The sequence below is a fragment of the Lepidochelys olivacea genome, assembly GCF_965140295.1.
Source record: "Lepidochelys olivacea isolate rLepOli2 genome assembly, chromosome: 8".
Taxonomy (NCBI): Eukaryota; Metazoa; Chordata; order Testudines; family Cheloniidae; genus Lepidochelys; species Lepidochelys olivacea.
Window position 1 is genome coordinate 41616476 of NC_140418.1, and position 17481 is coordinate 41633956.

Here is a 17481-nt window from a genome sequence, read left to right on the forward strand (position 1 = left end):
AATAAAGAAATCTCAGTGATGAGTTTGGAGTTGAGCTGAGTTCTTGGGAACTGTGTGAATAAGGTCTCAGAGGCTACGGAGTGATTAAGGTCTGAGAGGCCACTCCAGTAATGGGAAGGCAATGAAATACCCCAGGCTCCTCCTCTGACATTTAAACTGAAGCTGATACTGCTCACAGTAAGGTTACCCAAACTTGACGCTAAGGGTCATATATAGTTTGCAAATAATCACACCTGATTTTTAAAAGCAAAAATTAATGCACGATACTTGCATCTTCCTTGACTGACTTAATAGAAACTTCTTGTGGTTTGAGTTCACTAGCAAATAACTCCTGCAGTTGACAATTTTTTTTTTCTCACCCTGCAGTTGTAGGGGAGAGAAGCTGGACTCTTCTGACCACTTTGGATAGTATTTTGGGCGCTGCTTCTAGGAGAGGGTCTGAATCTCTGCTGATGTTGCTCTGAAGTGGCCCAGCAGATGGTGCCCTTATCAGGATAGTAATAAGGAGGAGGTGGGTAGAGAGAGCTCTTGGCATTGTGGCAGATTTGTCTGGAGTTTGTTGGGAAGGAAACAACTTTGTTCTGGTATTTCCAGGCATTGTCAACTGGTCATTTATCCTGTTAGGAAAAAAACCCCAGCTCATATTCAGAGATTATCCCATCCCCAAAAAGCTTTTATAACTGAACGCGTTTGTTGGTATGATATCACTGTTGGCTTGAGTGTACAAGTTACTGTACAACTTAAATGTCAGTGTTCAAAAATCTAAGTGCACAGGATTTGTTGAGCCAGATTTACAAATCAAATCCAGTTAAAGTTCTTGGCAAGAATGGCTTTCCACATTTATCAAACTGACATACAAACCGGAGAAATAAAATACTGCTAAATACCAGGTGCTGTAGAATGCCTGGAGAACTAGAATCTTTTCAGAGACAAGGGCACTGCTGTACACGCCCCCCCACCCCCCCACCCCCGTTGTCTAATTTATCCATGTTTCTAAACAAATGTCTGTACAAGGTAATTGGTTCTCCTTTCTTTGTTCCTTTGGATTTATTTCCATATTTTAAATGATGGCCCATAGATCAGCCAGCTCAGTGCCCAAATGCAGCCTATGGTTGCTCTCCCCATGTAACTGCAGAGGGAGGACAGAGATGATTAGCTACTGTCTTTCTTGTTGGTGTACTCAGCCAGTAATCCGTTTCTAGATCATGACCTGTTTCTTGGCCCATGATGCTTGGGCCACATCTCTCTTCCTGCAAATATTGGAAGCCACTCAGGCCTTGTCTACACTACAGAGTTAGGTCGACCTACGTATGGCAGCTCCAGCGGTCAACCTGGGGTGGCAGGGATACGGTGGTCAGCCTCGTATGCAGCTGACAGCAACGGCAGTCAGCCCAGGATAGCGGGACTCTGGCGATCTGCCCAAGGCAATGAGGCTCCGCCACTCAACCGCAGAGTTCAGCCCCGGGTTTGCAGTGGGGCTCGGGGCGTTGTGCTCGTGGTGTCAGCCCTGGTCGTCAGCCCCAGGGCGGTGGGGCTTGGAGTCCCACCCATCAGCTCCGGGGCAATAAGATATTCTCCATCTTATTCTCTATCCCCTTTTTAATGATTCCTAACATCCTGTTTGCTTTTTTGACTGCTGCTCCACACTGTGTGAACGTCTTCAGAGAACTATCCACGATGACTCCAAGATCTGTTTCCTGATTAGTTGTAGCTAAATTAGCCCCCATCATATTGTATGCACAGTTGGGGTTATTTTTTCCAATGTTCATTACTTTACATTTATCCACATTACATTTCATTTGCCATTTTGTTGCCCGATCACTTAGTTTTGTGAGATCTTTGTGAAGTTCTTCACAGTCTGCTTTGATCTTAACTATTTTGAGCAGGTTAGTATCATCGCAAACTTTGCCACCTCACTGTTTACCCCTTTCTCCAGATCATTTATGAATAAGTTGAATAGGATTGGTTCTAGGACTGACCCTTGGGGAACACCACTAGTTACCCCTCTCCATTCTGAAAATTTACCATTTATTCCCACCCTTTCTTTCCTGTCTTTTAACCAGTTCTCAGTCCATGAAAGGATCTTCTCTCTTATCCCATGACAACTTAATTTATGTAAGAGCCTTTGGTGAGGGACCTTGTAAACGTCTTTCTGGAAATCTAAGTACACTATGTCCACTGGATCCCTCTTGTCCACATGTTTGTTGACCCCCTCAAAGAACTCTAATAGATTAGTAAGACATGATCTCCCTTTACAGAAGCCATGCTGACTTTTGTGCAACAATTTATGTTCTTCTATGTGTCTGACAATTTTATTCTTTACTATTGTTTCAATTAATTTGCCTGGTACTGATGTTAGACTTACTGGTCTGCAATTGCCAGGATCACGTCTAGAGCCCTTTTTAAATATTGGCATTACATTATCTATCTTCCAGTCATTGGGTACAGAAGCTGATTTAAAGGACAGGTTACAAATCATAATTAATAGTTCCGCAATTTCACATTTGAGTTCTTTCAGAACTTTTGGGTGAATGCCATCTGGTCCCGGTGACTTGTTACTGTTAAGTTTATCAATTAATTCCAGTTGATACCAAACTGGGAGGGGTTTCATGCTCTTTAGAGGGCAGGATTAGAATTCAGAATGATCTTGACAAACTGGAGAAATGGTCTGAATTAAATAGGATTAAATTCAATTAAGACAAATGCAAAGAACTCCACTTGGGAAGGAATAATCCGTTGCGCAAATACAAAATGGGAAATAACTGCCTAGGAAGGTTTCAGAGTAACAGCCGTGTTAGTCTGTATTCGCAAAAAGAAAAGGAGTACTTGTGGCACCTTAGAGACTAACCAATTTATTTGAGCATGAGCTTTCATGAGCTACAGCTCACTTCATCGGATGCATCTAAGGTGCCACAAGTACTCCTTTTCTTTTTGCCTAGGAAGGAGAACTGCAGAAAAGGATCTGGGCTTTATAGTGGATCACAAATGAAATATGAGTCAACGATGTAATACTGTTAGAAAAAAGGGAACTTCATTCTGTGGTGTATTAGCAGGAGTGTTGTAAACAAGATACAAGATGTAATTCTTCCATTGTACTCAGCGCTGATAAGGCCTCGACTGAAGTACTGTGTGCAGTTCTGGGCCCCTCACTTGGGAGAAGATGTGGACAAATGGGAGAAAGTCCAGAGGAGAGCAACAAAAATGATTAAAGGTGTAGAAAACATGACCTATGAGGAAAGATTGAAAAAACTGGGTTTGTTTAGTTTGGAAAAGAGAAGACAGCGAGGCGCATAACAGTTTTCAAGTACGTAAAAGATTGTTATAATGAAGAGGGTGATACATTGTTCTCCTTAACCACTGAGGACAAGATAAGTAGTAAAGCAGATTTAGGTTATACATTAGGAAAAACTTCCTAACTGTCGGGTAGTTAAGCACTGGAATAAATTACCTAGGGAGGCTGTGCAATCTCTATCATTGGAGGCTTTTAAGAACAGGTTAGTCAAACACCTGTAAGGGATGTTTTAGATAATACTTAGTCCTGCATCAGTACATGGGACTGGATTAGATGACCTATTGAGGTCCCTTCCAATCCTACATTTTATGGTTCTGTTATAAAAGTTTCAGTGAAAAGATTTAGGGAGAGGAGAATAAAGAGAGACATATTTCCTTTATTAAAGCAATTGTTAACTGTTTTTAAAGCTGCTGGAGAGCCAAAACAACTGACATATGAAAATTGAAACTGGCCTGGAAATAGCCTCATTGTGGAGCACTGCACACCCTTCTGAATCTGAATCCTTCCTGAACTGTCAAAAGTTGCATAGTGAATGAAACAAGACTTTCACCATCTTCGCCTATCCCAGGATGCTCTCTGCATATCTTCTTTGGTCAGTCTGTTTTGACAGAGGCATTCTCTTGGTCAGCCCTTTTCGCATGTTCCTCTGGCTGCCCAGTGGCACAACTGCCATAGCAGATGCCCTGACTTAATTCTTAACACCTGTCCCAGATATTTCTGTCTTCTTTTCTGAGTCACTTTAGAGATATGAAGTTGTTGAACTCTCTGACAAATGTCTGCATTTGTTATAAACTCATTCCATTCACACCCTTATTTTAGAAGAAATTGGTTTGGATTTGACTGAGTTATAGTTTTATTGTTTTGGGGAAGCATAAAGGTAAGAAAACAGTGTGCTGCACATGGATGCTTCACTTAGCTACACACACATTCACTGCCTTAATTTTCATTAGAGTTTTAAACTAGCTGTGCTATGAAATTAGCTGAGCCAGCGTTAGCTTTTATAGCCTCCAGCTTCAGCCATCTTGCTTGCTTCCCCTACACCTTTGGACCTTGGGACTACTAGAGATGGGGAGCATGATTCTGCAGTGTGGAGCTCCTATGGCACGTGAGGGGGTTCTTTCCTGTGTCCCTCCAAACTTGTGTGAGAGCTGATAGTGTCTACCAAATATTTCCAGGTTATGGAGTTTACACACATTGTTTTGTACAATAACTGCCTCTCAGGTCTTTTAGTAAAATGTTTTCGCATCCTCTTATGAAAGGAATGCAGAGTGCTGCCGTATTTTATTATGAAAAGGGTGTATTGGGGGGGTATTTTAATATGTACTCTGTTCCCAGTTACTCTGGCCCCTTTGATAGTAAATTAGAAGATCTCATAGAAGCTGGACTGGAACACTTTAATTGTTTCTCAATCCTGTGGAGTACTTATAAATACAACAGTGACCTGTCTGCAAGCAAGTCTGTAGCATTGATGTCCAGTCTTCCACTGATTTACAGCCTCTCTTCCTGGAGGATCCAGTTGGAGGCCAGGTGCTATCGGCTGCAGTAATGCTTTAGTTCTGGTGTCAGGTGCTGATTTGTTTCATCACAGGTGCGGTTGTTTTGCCTTCTAATCTTCGCTAGCCTCTGGGAAGGAGAAGCATATCCAGCTGTTGGAGGGAAAAGAAAGGGAGAGTGGAAGTTAAAAAGACACATTTTATAGAACAATGGGTACACTCTTTCACGGTAAACCTTGCTGTTAACATTACATAGCACATGTGCTTTTATTTCAAGGTCGCATTTTGCCTGTCATTGGGGGTATGCCGGTTTGGTGTGAGAGATTACTCACGCAGGGCCGGGCAGCAGAATTTGGCTTGCAGGCAGCCATGGTAAGCCACAGTCTTTTGGCTCTTTAACCTTCATAACATGTGGGAATGGCTTCAAACAGCAACGCCCTCATTTCCCATACGAAGTAGCTGTTGGGTTGCCCATTAAAAATGGATTGGCAATTTAAAAGGAGGGGCTGCTTTTTCCAGGTTCATGTGCAGCAGAAACCCAAATAACACCCCCCCCCCATACACCCCCCCCAATTCTCTGGGATGATGGCTTCACCCCTCCCCCCACCACGTGGCTAAAAGCGGGGAAGATTTCTGTGCAGCCACAGGCAAACAGCCCAGCAGGAACGGGCAACTCTGAATGTCCGTTTACTAAAACCACCCTATTTCAACAAAGTGACCATGAATGATATCACTCTCCTGAGGGTAACACAGAAAGATAAAGAACGGGACCATAAGCTGCAATGCTTTTTTCCGCAATGATTCCCGACTACGTGCTACTGGCTTGGCATGGTAAAGTGTCCTACCATGGAGGGCGGAATAAGACTGCCCTCCCCAGAAACCTTTTGCAAAGGCTTTGGGAGTACATCCAGGAGAGCTTTATGGGGATGTCCCTGGAGGATTTCCGCTCCATCCCCAGACACGTTAACAGACTTTTCCAGTAGCTGTACTGGCCGCGAATGCCAGGGCAAATTAATCATTAAACACGCTTGCTGGAAGTTCATCCCAATAAACATTGAATTGTTTGCATCTTTGGACTTCGGGTATTGTTGCTCTCTGTTCATGCGAGAAGGACCAGGGAAGTAAGCGAGTGAAGGAATAAGCCCCCTAACAGTGACTATTAAAATTACCTGCATAGATGCATGGAATAGGAGGAGTGCTAGGTAGCGCTGGTTTTGGCCATCTTGTTCTAGGGGCTTTATAGAGTTTGGTAATGTGGAGCTCCCCTACTTTGACAGCTGTGGTAAATGTGGTCTCCTATTTGGTTGATGGAATAATATTAAAATCTGTGTTAGTGTCCTTTATGTATATTGCCAAGCCATATTTAGAATGATAATGGCTAATTGTTAGGTTGTATCCATAGATACGGTATCGCCTAGCCTGTTGTTCGTTGCCAACATAGGTCTCTTGCAACATGAGGATATTGATGTTGTAAGTCTTCAGCAAGTTTCCAAGGTACTCACATTTTGACCATGAGAGTTCTTCAACATTAAGTTGCAGGATTCTTATTCCAGGGCCTATTTGGCACGTTGTATGGCCCTGAGGAGGAACTTTAGGATTTGTTGAGTTGCTGTTCTGATGACCAGGAGATCATTGAGTGATGTTCGGTCGCTGAGTTGATGGCATTCATTGTGAATTCTCACTTAACAGAGTGGGCCCCGTGAAGGCTTCCATCTTCCATTCTTCCTTTAGTGCTACTGTGAAGCGATGGCAATTAAATATATAAGTGAACAATTTCTGCCCATGGGCATGGGATTTGGTGATACATATCTTACCATGTGGGACAACAAATATGAAAAGCCATTAGTTATCCAGTTAGAGTATTTAGTACCATATGGCAGTGAGTTCCACATCGTATATATCTGTTCTGTTCCTCTTGTTATAGTTATGGGTATGTATTTTTGAATTTCAGTGTATTTGAAAGGGATCCCAATGGAGCTGAACCCAGCGGGAGCCTTGCCCACCGCAGCAGAAATCTGCTGGAGTTCTCAGCCAGCCAGAAGCTCAACACTGCTCAACAAATGCCTAACATCATCTCCCAGAATAAGGAGAGGTGAGGTGAATATATTTAAAATTTAAAAGTACTCGCTGTCCATAATGCTTTTATGCTTTGCTCTGTTGCCTTCCATTTCCCTGTGCATCATGAAGCATAGTTATTAAGTGAGCATTGTTAGGGCAGCTAAGCCTAAAAATTGAGTGCCATGAAAGCTGATTCCTCTTGTACTGTAGTTACAGGATCTTCCTGACGAGATTCCTCTTTAAGGCCCAACCTTGATGCACTGAAATATAAAAACTAACCAACCCCTGAATCAGACAAACCAGTGCATGCATTCCATGGTGAGAGAGCAAGCTGTGTGAGCACTCTTGCCTCAGCAAAGCAGGAACAAGCAGGTATGGTGTCTTGCTTTTGATGTGCAGTTCCATCAGGCCATGCCTGGCCTCATTCTGGTGCTGAGCAAGTCCTGGGACAGTCCCTGACACTGCACTTGCATACAACTCAAAGAGCAGCTCCCTGTCTCTTCCAGCATAGCAGGCAAGAAGTTGCTGCCAGCTTTCCATGTGTGGGGCTCTGATGGGGTGTACAACACCCACACTGCAGAGCAAGGGGTTAAGGAGGAGCTCTGGGCCCAGGTGGCCTCACCCAGTCGCACTTGCAGGGCCTGCACAAGCTGGAGGCAGGGCTTTAAGAAGGGGAACAGAGCAGCTCAGAGCAGGCAGGCAGTGGAAGGGCGTAGGCAGCGGCTGTGAAAGGAGAGCAGTGTCCTGGAGCTCCTTGCTTGAGGTCTGACCACACAGACCAGTGGAAATGTACAAAGGAGAGTTAAGTGGCTGAGCATGCAGGCAAGAGGCTTGGTGGAACTGACTCACTTCATGAAGCTAACGGGGATAGAGAGGTGGCCCAGGGGGTGGGGGGCAGAATCTTAGCACCCCAAGGTGTCGAAGGTAGCTGCCCACCACTAGGCCCTGGAGCATAGCCCAATGTAGAGTGTAGGCCTGGGCTCCCCTCTCAACCCCCAGAGGACATTACAACAACAGGGGCCTTCACCGAAGGTGAGAGTCGCACTGGAATAGAGCTTGACTGGCCAAGAGCCTAGCCCTCAAATTACCTGGGCTGAAGGAGACGACAGGTAACCCTTGGGGCAGGATGCTGATCTGTCAATCCTGCCTGACCTCCAGGCAGCACTGTGGGCGGTTGTGCACCTCCTACAGAGCCGAATGTTACTATCATAGACTTGCATCAGCACAGGTATAACAATACGGCCTCTGGCGGGACACAACTGAGAGTATTAATTCAGGACGAATTGCTTAGAGCAGGGCAGTTACAGTCCAAGGCACACCAAACCAGCCAAACAGAGAAGACTTCGGTTTTACCCCACTGTCTATCCAGAAGTTATACAAGCAATTCCCTTAGACACTCCAGTTTCCCAGTATCACCACCAGCAGCTACTTTTTATGGGGATGAATGGGTATGAAAACCAATACCCAGTAAAAGAAAAAGGGTCCTCCCGATCCCAAAGGACCAAGCCCCAGACCCAGGTCAATATACAAATCAGATCTTACCCACAAATCATGCTGTTGCCAATCCTTTAGAATCTAAAAGTTTATTTGTAAAAAGAAAGAAATATAGATGAGAGTTAAAATTGTTTAAATGGAATCAAATATGTACAGTAATGGCAAGGTTCTTGGTTCAGGCTTGTACCAGTGATGGAATACACTGCAGGTTCAAATCAAATATCTGGAGTACATTCACAGCTTGGATGGGTCATTCAGTCCTTTGTTTAGAACTTCAGTTTGTAGCAAAGTTCCTCTAAAGCAGTGGTTCTTAACCTGGGGTGCACGCACCTATGAATGGGCTATGAATGTTAATATTTGTCATGTTACTCAGCCTTTCTTAAAATTCAAACTATGATATTTGTTTTCTTAATCACTCAAAATGTGTTCAGCAAAGTTCAAGATACTTACAGAGGAAAGGACTGGATCCTAAACTCTGTGAGCAGTCTGCTTTGTTAGAAACCTCATGGATGCTTGTGTAAGCCATTATTTCTGGAGATCTACAGAAATGCACCTCACGAGTGTATGGTTACAGTCGGCTCCAGAGGCTGCCTACCAAGTATTCCCAAAGAATAATTTTTATTTTATCCATTAATATCTTTATTCATCATTTACAGGGGTGTATTCAATTGACATAAAGTCACTTTAAGCCTTTCTAGATCTCCAGCAGGCAGTGGATGCGTATGTTCTGGATTGTGTCCAGATTGAAGGTTGGCTTATTCAGACTGTGTTTTTCCCCTTCACAGAGTTTGTCCTATCAGATCTGTCTTTTCCAATAAAATATTTTTTGGCTAGCTGAATAGAGACAGCCGCAAATGTGCTGAAAGCACTAATAGATTTTTGCCATGTGGAAAGAAGGCAATCAATCAGGAATACTCTAATGACTTAGTATATGTGGCTATGATGAAGGGCCTGTGTCCTATGTGTGGCACATTTTAAACTATGAATTATGTGATGAGGTAGCAGAGATGCTCACTCAGGAAGGTATGTCAGAGCCAACACCTCCTCTTTCCCTCCAGTCTCTTTCACCTTGTTGCTTGGTAAGTGTGGAACCCTCTTCTTTTTCTCCTCTCTAGCTGTGCTAGAAGCAGAGACCAGAAGAGGGACAAGGCAGGAAGGTGGAAAGAAGGATAAAGGAAAAAAAAATGAGTATCATTTTCAAAAGGAATTTGGGCATTTAAGTGCCTGAGTCTCACTGAAAGTCTCTGGGACTTCAGCTCCTAAGTCATTTAAGTGCTTTAACATTTTTTACCCAAGGATTATCATAAAGAACCTGGAGCTAACTGCCTGAATTTAAGAGCAAAGCCAAGACTTCTGCGTTGCTTCTGGCCTCCTCCCCAATTCTCCTCTGGGCAGGCCCAAGGATTTCCCAGACTGCCAGCAGCTTCTCAGGCAAGGTCTCCTTCACGGACAAACTTTTCCTCTGCTACTCCACATATGAAAGAGATGGTCTGGCTTTTCATATGCCTTCCCCTCTCAAAACTGGAACAAGGGGAGTCCCTGTGGTTCTTTAGGGACTCTGGGAAAGGGAGGGCTAGTTCCTTCCTCTCCTCACTGTTATGGCTGAGATCCCAGCTGGGATTGAGATTGGGATTTCTCTTCTGTCTTTCTCCAAGTCCCTGCTGCCCTGTGAGCCTCTGTGCCTCAGGCTCTTCTTTCCCCAGACTTCTCCCATTTGGAAGAGCTGTTGATCTACTAGCAGCTACTGTGTAGCAGGCTCAGCTGCAACCTCTCTCCCAGGCCCTCTTAGGCTGCAAAATGGCAATGCCTATGTCTGTGAGAAGTCAGAAAGGCAATTCTGAGTGCTATCCTGTGGCTACTGCCAGAACAACCCCTTACCATGGACATATAGGCAGCTCTTTGCTGCCTGTTCTGCCACTTTTAGTCCCTGCTGGCTCTGTTGGCCTCTCCAGCTGCCCTCAATTCTGGATCCCCTCCCCGCAAGCAGCTGGCAGTGTTGTCTTGCTCTTTTGGCTTGCCCCCCTACTGCCCACCTTAGCTCCCCTCACAAAAAATATAAATTGAAGGACGAGCACGTAGGGTGGCTCCTTTCTTGGAGAAGGACCAGCTGTATCCAAAGTGGACCCTTGGGGAGTAATTGCCTTCACCTCCGTACCTGATCAGGCAGAAGCCCATACAGTCAGAACTCTGTCCATCCTGGGGTGGAAATGCAATCTGCTGTTACTGTGAAGGATGGTTCTAGCCACCTCAGCTTGGGAAATGCTGCTCAGGGGATTTCCTGTTCTAGAATGGTACAGCAAGCATACAGGATTGTCCTACATCAGCAGGGCACTGGGAGCTCCATCTTACTGTTAAACTGAGCCTTTTTCAGTGGGAGGAAACTACTGTGGCTTTATTTCCAGGATGAACACAATGTCCTGGTGGATTGGCTCATCAAGGCATACATTTTTTAACAGTCAGGGTAATTAACCACTGGAACAATTTACCAAGGGTCATGGTGGAGTCTCCATCACTTATGATTTTTAATTCAAGATTGGATGTTTGTCTAGGACAGTGTTTCCCAAACTTGGGACGCTGCCTGTTCAGAGAAAGCCCCTGATGGGCTGGGCTGGTTTGTTTACCTGCCGCGTCAGCAGGTTAGGCTGATCGCGGCTCCCACTGGCCGCGGTTCACTGCTGCAGGCCAATGGGGGCTGCAGGAAATGGCGTGGGCTGAGGGACGTACTGGCCGCCACTTCCCGCAGTCCCCATTGGCCTGCAGCAGCGAACCGTGGCCAGTGGGAGCCGTGATCGGCCGAACCTGCGGACGCGGCAGGTAAACAAACCAGCCCGGCCCACCAGGGGTTTTCCCTGAACAAGCGGCGTCCCAAGTTTGGGAAACACTGGTCTAAAAGATTTGGTCTGGGAATTGTTTTGGGGAAATCTTATAGCCTGTATTGTACAGGGGGTCAGACTAGATGATCACAATGATCCCTTCTGGCCTTGGAATCTACAAATCAAGAAGGAACTGATCCCAGGGGAATGGAGCTTGAACTTGGAAGCTTTCCAGTCCATTTGTCAATATTGAGGCTGTCCGGCTGACCACTAGTTTGCCAGCAAAAATGCTGCAAGTCTATCCAGGTTTTGCTCTCAGCTGTTTGACCAGTTGACCATGGTGTCAGATGCTGTTTTGATTAATTGGGGTGCAGAGATGGCTGCATCTTTCCATCTTTTCTTCTGATTCTCCAAATCCTCTGCAAGATCAAACCAGTCAAAGTGGAAGTAATTTTTCTCTGCCTTGGTGGCCAGGCAGTTGGGTACTGTTAGAATGTATCAGTGAGAAGAACCAATTTTCTCCTCCAAGAGCCAGCTCACTTTGTGCATCCAGGAAGTTGGAGAGTGAATGCATACCAGTGGCTTCTGGGATGGGGTATGTACCAGATGCTGGGTGATTGTCAAAGTGTTACAAGGATTCCTAAACCAGGACGTAGAAATGAAGCTGGTGTGGTGTTTAACTAACAGCTTCTCCTGTGATGATTGCACCACCCACCAGGTTATTACAGGTTTAGAGTAGCAGCCGTGTTAGTCTGTATCCACAGAAAGAACAGGAGTACTTGTGGCACCTTAGAGACTAACAAATTTATTAGACCATAAGCTTTCGTGGGCTACAGCCTACTTCATTGGATGCATAGAATGGAATATATAGTAAGAAGATATATATATATACTGTGACAAAGCTCTGCCCTTGCCTCCATGGGTCCCGCGTTTCCTGGTGGATTTCGCTAGCCTCAGAGGCTCACTGTGACCCTCCACGTAACCCTTCTCTCTCTAGAGACAAGGGTCATAGTCTACTGAGCCATTTTCATCCTAAGCCAGCGAGGGAGATGCGGAGAAGTTATCCTTCCTTGCACAGTCTCTGTTGTCTCCCAGTCTCAGTGATTAATCAGGGGGCAAGGGGGGGAGCCCGGGCCCACCCTCTACTCTGGGCTCCAGCCCAGGGACCCTAATAGTATCAGCTATGGTAGCTGTCCTTTTAGAAACATGACACGTCCAATTCCCTGGGTTACTTCCCCCACAGCAGCCCTCACTTCCTCAAGCTCCACTTCACCCTTACCTCAGGGCCTCCTTCCTTGTGCCTGATATGGTGTGTTCTGCTCAGTCTCTCCAACAGTGCAACTTCCTCCCACAGCTCCTGACATGCACACCCACCTGACTGACTGGGAGGCTTTTAACTAGTTTCAGCCACCCCCTGATTGGCTTCAGGTGTCCCAATCAACCTAGCATTCTCCCTACCTTCTGGAAAGTTGTTAATTGGCCCCAGGTGTCTTAATTGACCTGGAGCAGCTGCCATTTCACTTATCCTGGTACCAGGGATTTGTTTAGCCTGGAGCTAATATATCTATCTCCCACTACTTTTCTATAGCCATGCGGCCTTGCCCCGTCACAATACATACAGAGAAGGTGGAAGTTGCCATACAAACTGTAAGAGGTTAATTAATTAAGATGAGCTATTAGCCTCTTACAGTTTGTATGGCAACTTCCACCTTCTCTGTATGTGTGTATATATATATATATATATATCTTCTTACTATATGTTCCATTCTATGAATCTGATGAAGTGGGCCGTAGCCCACGAAAGCTTATGATCTAATAAATTTGTTAGTCTCTAAGGTGCCACAAGTACTCCTGTTCTTTTTGCAGGTTACTACAGTTTGTTCCTCAGGGTTTTAAAAGTGGAAGATTAAGACCAAAGAAGTCCATACATCTGCTACTTCCACGGCCAGGGGCTGGCCTGTGCTCTCCATTGGTTAGATTCCTAACAGTTCAGTGTGAAGCTTTCAAACCCACTTCCCCCGATGCAATGTATTAGTCTTCAGGTGTACGTGCTACAGCCATCTGAACCAGATGGGAAAATGTCCCTCTGCCAATTTTGGATGAAAGCGACTACTTTGGTTGTCATCACTTCTGCCAGGAAGACTGATGAGAATAGCTTTGATTATTGATTCACTCCATTCTTGTGTTCCTGAGGTTAACCTGAGGTTTCATATTAACCAGCCAATTGTATTGCCATTTTTTTAAGTCTGCACTTTTCACAGAGGCAGAAGAGGCTTTGGATACTGTAGAATTATTGGGTTAAATCTGTATCTCCTTAAAAGTTTCAGAGCTGACACATAGCTGTTGGTGTGTTCCAAGGGCCCTAAAAAGGAAAGAGGCTTCCAAGACTACAGTGGGTAGGTGGCTTCAGGTTTGTATCTGCCTAGAGTATGAGTTGGCAGGTCCTATCTCACCAGAGCAAAGAGCAGGCCAGAGGAGGCTCTGTCTTTGGGTAGGAAATCTGTAGAGCTGCTGTTTGGTCCATGTCCCTTACATTTGTGTCACTTTATAAAACTTTAAATCAATTAAAAGTATGGTTACAATATGCATGCAAATGAGATGATGTCTTTGAGCTCCTGCCAATTGGCCAGAATGGCCTGTGGTGCAGATTTAGGTAACCCCTGCTTCAGTATTTTCCACTTCTTCATGGCTAGGGCTCTTTCTCCCCCAGCCATGCAGAGCGTCACCTCGTGGAGCCTGTACACTGGAGTCAAGGTTCACCCAGGTTCACTAGTCCACGTACAAGCGCAGTGCTGTAGGAGCAAAACAATTGCTGTGGGCAGAAGGCTTGTTTTGAACTGTTGATCTAGAGATGAACTTATTACAAGTGATTAGTGACATCTGCAAATCTAATCTGAACGATGAAGTGAGCTGTAGCTCACGAAAGCTCATGCTCAAATAAATTGGTTAGTCTCTAAGGTGCCACAAGTACTCCTTTTCTTTTATCATTTTATTTGTATCAACTTAACAGTTCGGAACCCTAATCATAAACCATAACCCCATTGTCCTGGGCACAGAACAAAAACAACAGTCCCTGCTCCATGGAACTAACAGTCGAAATAAAATTTACAATGAAACTGCTAACTTCTTTGGCTCGTTTGTGTGAGCACTAAGATTTTTGGCTTAAGAGGCAAATTTTGTTTCTGGCTCCCATACTGCTGTTGTGTTTCTCTGCATTGGGTTCTACAAAAATCCTGAGGGAAGAGAGAGCAAAATACTGGGTTACTAGGCACAAATTGTCATCTCTTCTAGAAGAAGAATCTGTTGGAGCAACAGTAATCTGTTCATTGGCTCTCTCATTGGCTCTTGGTGATTCATGTTCATTGGGGGAGGCTGAAGGAACTTTGAAAGAAATTTGAAGGGATTTTTTGGTGTCTTTATTTCTAGGTATGAACATTCTATTTCTGATAACAAAGCCTTAATGGTAGTAACAGAAGACCCACTATTGTATATTTCTCCACCACCGTGTCAGCCACTGATCAACCGGACTGAGTCTCTCAGGTTAGCAAACTGATTTCCAAGTGTATTTCCAAGTTTGTAATTATTGTGTGAATTCTCTGTAGGGTGCCTGGCATTTCTTTGTTTTTTTGTACTAGATACATTGTGGTCAGTGGCAACACAAGCTTCCCCTCTGTTCTACAGGTGTGTTTGAATTTTGGTTTAGCTGGCATCTGTAAGTTACAGATGTGGGAAACCCAGTATAAACAGGGTTGCTTTAAATGGATCGTAGTGTGTTAAACCAGTGTAACTTTGTGTGCGGACACTCTAATATCCATTTACACCAACCTGACCTATATCAGGTTACAGATACCTGTAACTTATAAGTGCAAGCCAAACCAATAGAAGCCATGTTTAAACCAATGTTAGAGTGGCCACACACAATGTTGCACTGGTTTAATTAACTTGGTTTAACTTTTCACCTTTAGTTAAACCAGTGCACTGTTTTGTACCACGATGTAGACAGTCTGACCTAGTGGTCAGAGCAGGAGTCAGGTTTAGTGGACGGCACTGGCATCCAGATAGGGGAACCAAGCCAAGGGGTCAGCACCAGAGTCAATTGCCAGTTATCAGAGCCAGGAGTTAAGCTAGAGTCAGATCCAGGAAAGAAAGCTGTGGGTCAGAACCAAGGTCAGATACAAAATGCCAGAGCCAAGGGTCAAGCTGGAATCAGGGTCAGAAGTCAGAGGCTGGGGTCGGAGCCAGGACTGGTCACTGATGATTGAAGGTGAGGTGTAAGGGCAGGAACTGGAGGAGAGGCACAGAGCAGGAGCATGGTGGGAACAGGGGCGAGGCAGGAGCATAGCAGGAATCAGGAACAGGGTTGGGTGCGGGGGCAGGCACCAGCAGGGTCCAATGCAGCCACAATAGGAGAACACCTTGTGGCTCGAATAAATTTTCTGTGCCACCTTCTGGCTTAAATAGCATGGATGGGCCAATTGGTGGAGCTGGGCAATCCTCCAGTCAGGGCTCCCTTGGCAGCAATAGCATTTAGCAGAAGACTCCAATACCCCAGCCAGCACTAGTAGAAGCATTCGGGTGACTGCCATCCTACCTTGCTACACTGCCCCCAAGAGATCCCAGAGTGCTACATACACACACTTTCCTCAGGGGCCCCTGCCAACAGCTCCCTGGGGTTTTAGAGAGACGTCTAGGGAAATAGAATCCTGGGATTGTTTCCAACAGAAAGCAGCTACTTCTCCTTCCTGGCAATTCAGCAGTCCCCACTCTTAGAAGGAGCACTGGGCTTGAGGTTTCATCCTCCATTGAATTGAGAACAGCTGAGAGGCAGCTGCATGGAGAGGATGTGGAGCCATGTGCTAGGAAAGTGGAGCAGCCAGCAGGGAGCTGGGAATGGACTACTGAGCACTGGAGACTATTGGCCTTCATAGAATCATAGAATATCAGGGTTGGAAGGGACCTCAGGAGGTCATCAAGTCCAACCCCCTGCTCAAAGCAGGATCAATCCCCAGTTTTTGTCCCAGATCCCTAAATGGCCCCCTCAAGCATTGAGTCAACAGTGTGCCCTTGTTGCCAAGAAGGCCAATGGCATTTTGGGATGTATAAGTAGGGGCATTGCCAGCAGATCGAGGGACATGATCGTTCCCCTCTATTCGACATTGGTGAGGCCTCATCTGGAGTACTGTGTCCAGTTTTGGGCCCCACACTACAAGAAGGACGTGGAAAAATTGGAAAATGTCCAGCGGAGGGCAATAAAATTGATTAGGGGACTGGAACACATGACTTATGAGGAGAGGCTGAGGGAACTGGGATTGTTTAGTCTGCGGAAGAGAAGAATGAGGAGGGATTTGATAGCTGTTTTCAGCTACCTGAAAGGGGCTTCCAAGGAGGATGGCTCTAGACTGTTGTCAGTGGTAGCAGATGACAGAACAAGGAGTAGTGGTCTCAAGTTGCAGTGAGGGAGATTTAGGTTGGATATTAGGAAAAACTTTTTCACTAGGAGGATGGTGAAAGACTGGAATGCGTTACCTAGGGAGGTGGTGGAATCTCCTTCCTTAGATATTTTTAAGGTCAGGCTTGACAAAGCCCTGGCTGTGATGATTTAATTGGGGTTCGGTCCTGCTTTGAGCAGAGGGTTGGACTAGATGATCTCCTGAGGTCCCTTCCAACCCTGATATTCTATGATTCTATGATTCACAACCCTGGGTTTAGCAGGCCAGTGCTCAAACCACTGAGTTATCCCTCTCTCCTTCACACATACACATTCCTGGTGCGGGAGGGAGAGGGGATTATCTGTGGAGTTTAGGGTAGGAAAGGTGGGGAAAGCATTCATGTGGAGCAAGAAGAGCCATTGGGAGTAAAGAGAGAGGGGTGGCAAAGAGAAGAGGGAGCAATGGGAAGAAGGAGCAATTTTTCCAATTGCCTAGAAAGTCCAGTGTATTTCTCTGCAGGATGGGGAACTCTAGGAGACCTATTTTTCTCTGTTATATAAGAAAAGCAGTTCCCCCCGTCATAAGATAATCAGAGACTCCCAATTCCCCTGGAGGTACTGGACCCTCCATTCTGATGCTGTCGGGTGGGGTAATGACTTTCACTCACTGTCAGCCTTCGCTCACTTGGAACCAGCAGCCTAGCCCGCTCACTGCTAGAGACTAGTAACAATCATAAAATATCGTAACAATTCTCTGAGCCATCCAGTCCATCACAAATCTGCCTGTGTGCAAGTGTCCAAAGCTTTTTCATTAATCAAATTATGTAGTTGGAAAAATGATTATAAAATGGATTTAGAAGCCAGTTAAAGACAGAGATACACAGGTCATGACTTTTTCCCTTC

The 17481-nt window shown here is 45.3% G+C and overlaps 1 protein-coding gene across 5 annotated transcripts in view; it reads left to right on the forward strand.

The window, feature by feature from the left end:
• Positions 1 to 17481, forward strand: part of ATF6 (activating transcription factor 6) — a 419899-nt gene that overhangs the window by 117515 nt on the left and 284903 nt on the right. For all 5 annotated transcript variants that reach the window (XM_084636803.1, XM_084636800.1, XM_084636801.1 and 2 more), the window contains exons 10-11: positions 6737 to 6877; positions 14577 to 14690. In XM_084636803.1, the coding sequence (XP_084492929.1) occupies positions 6737 to 6877; positions 14577 to 14690 (255 nt within the window). The remainder of the gene's footprint in view (positions 1 to 6736; positions 6878 to 14576; positions 14691 to 17481) is intronic.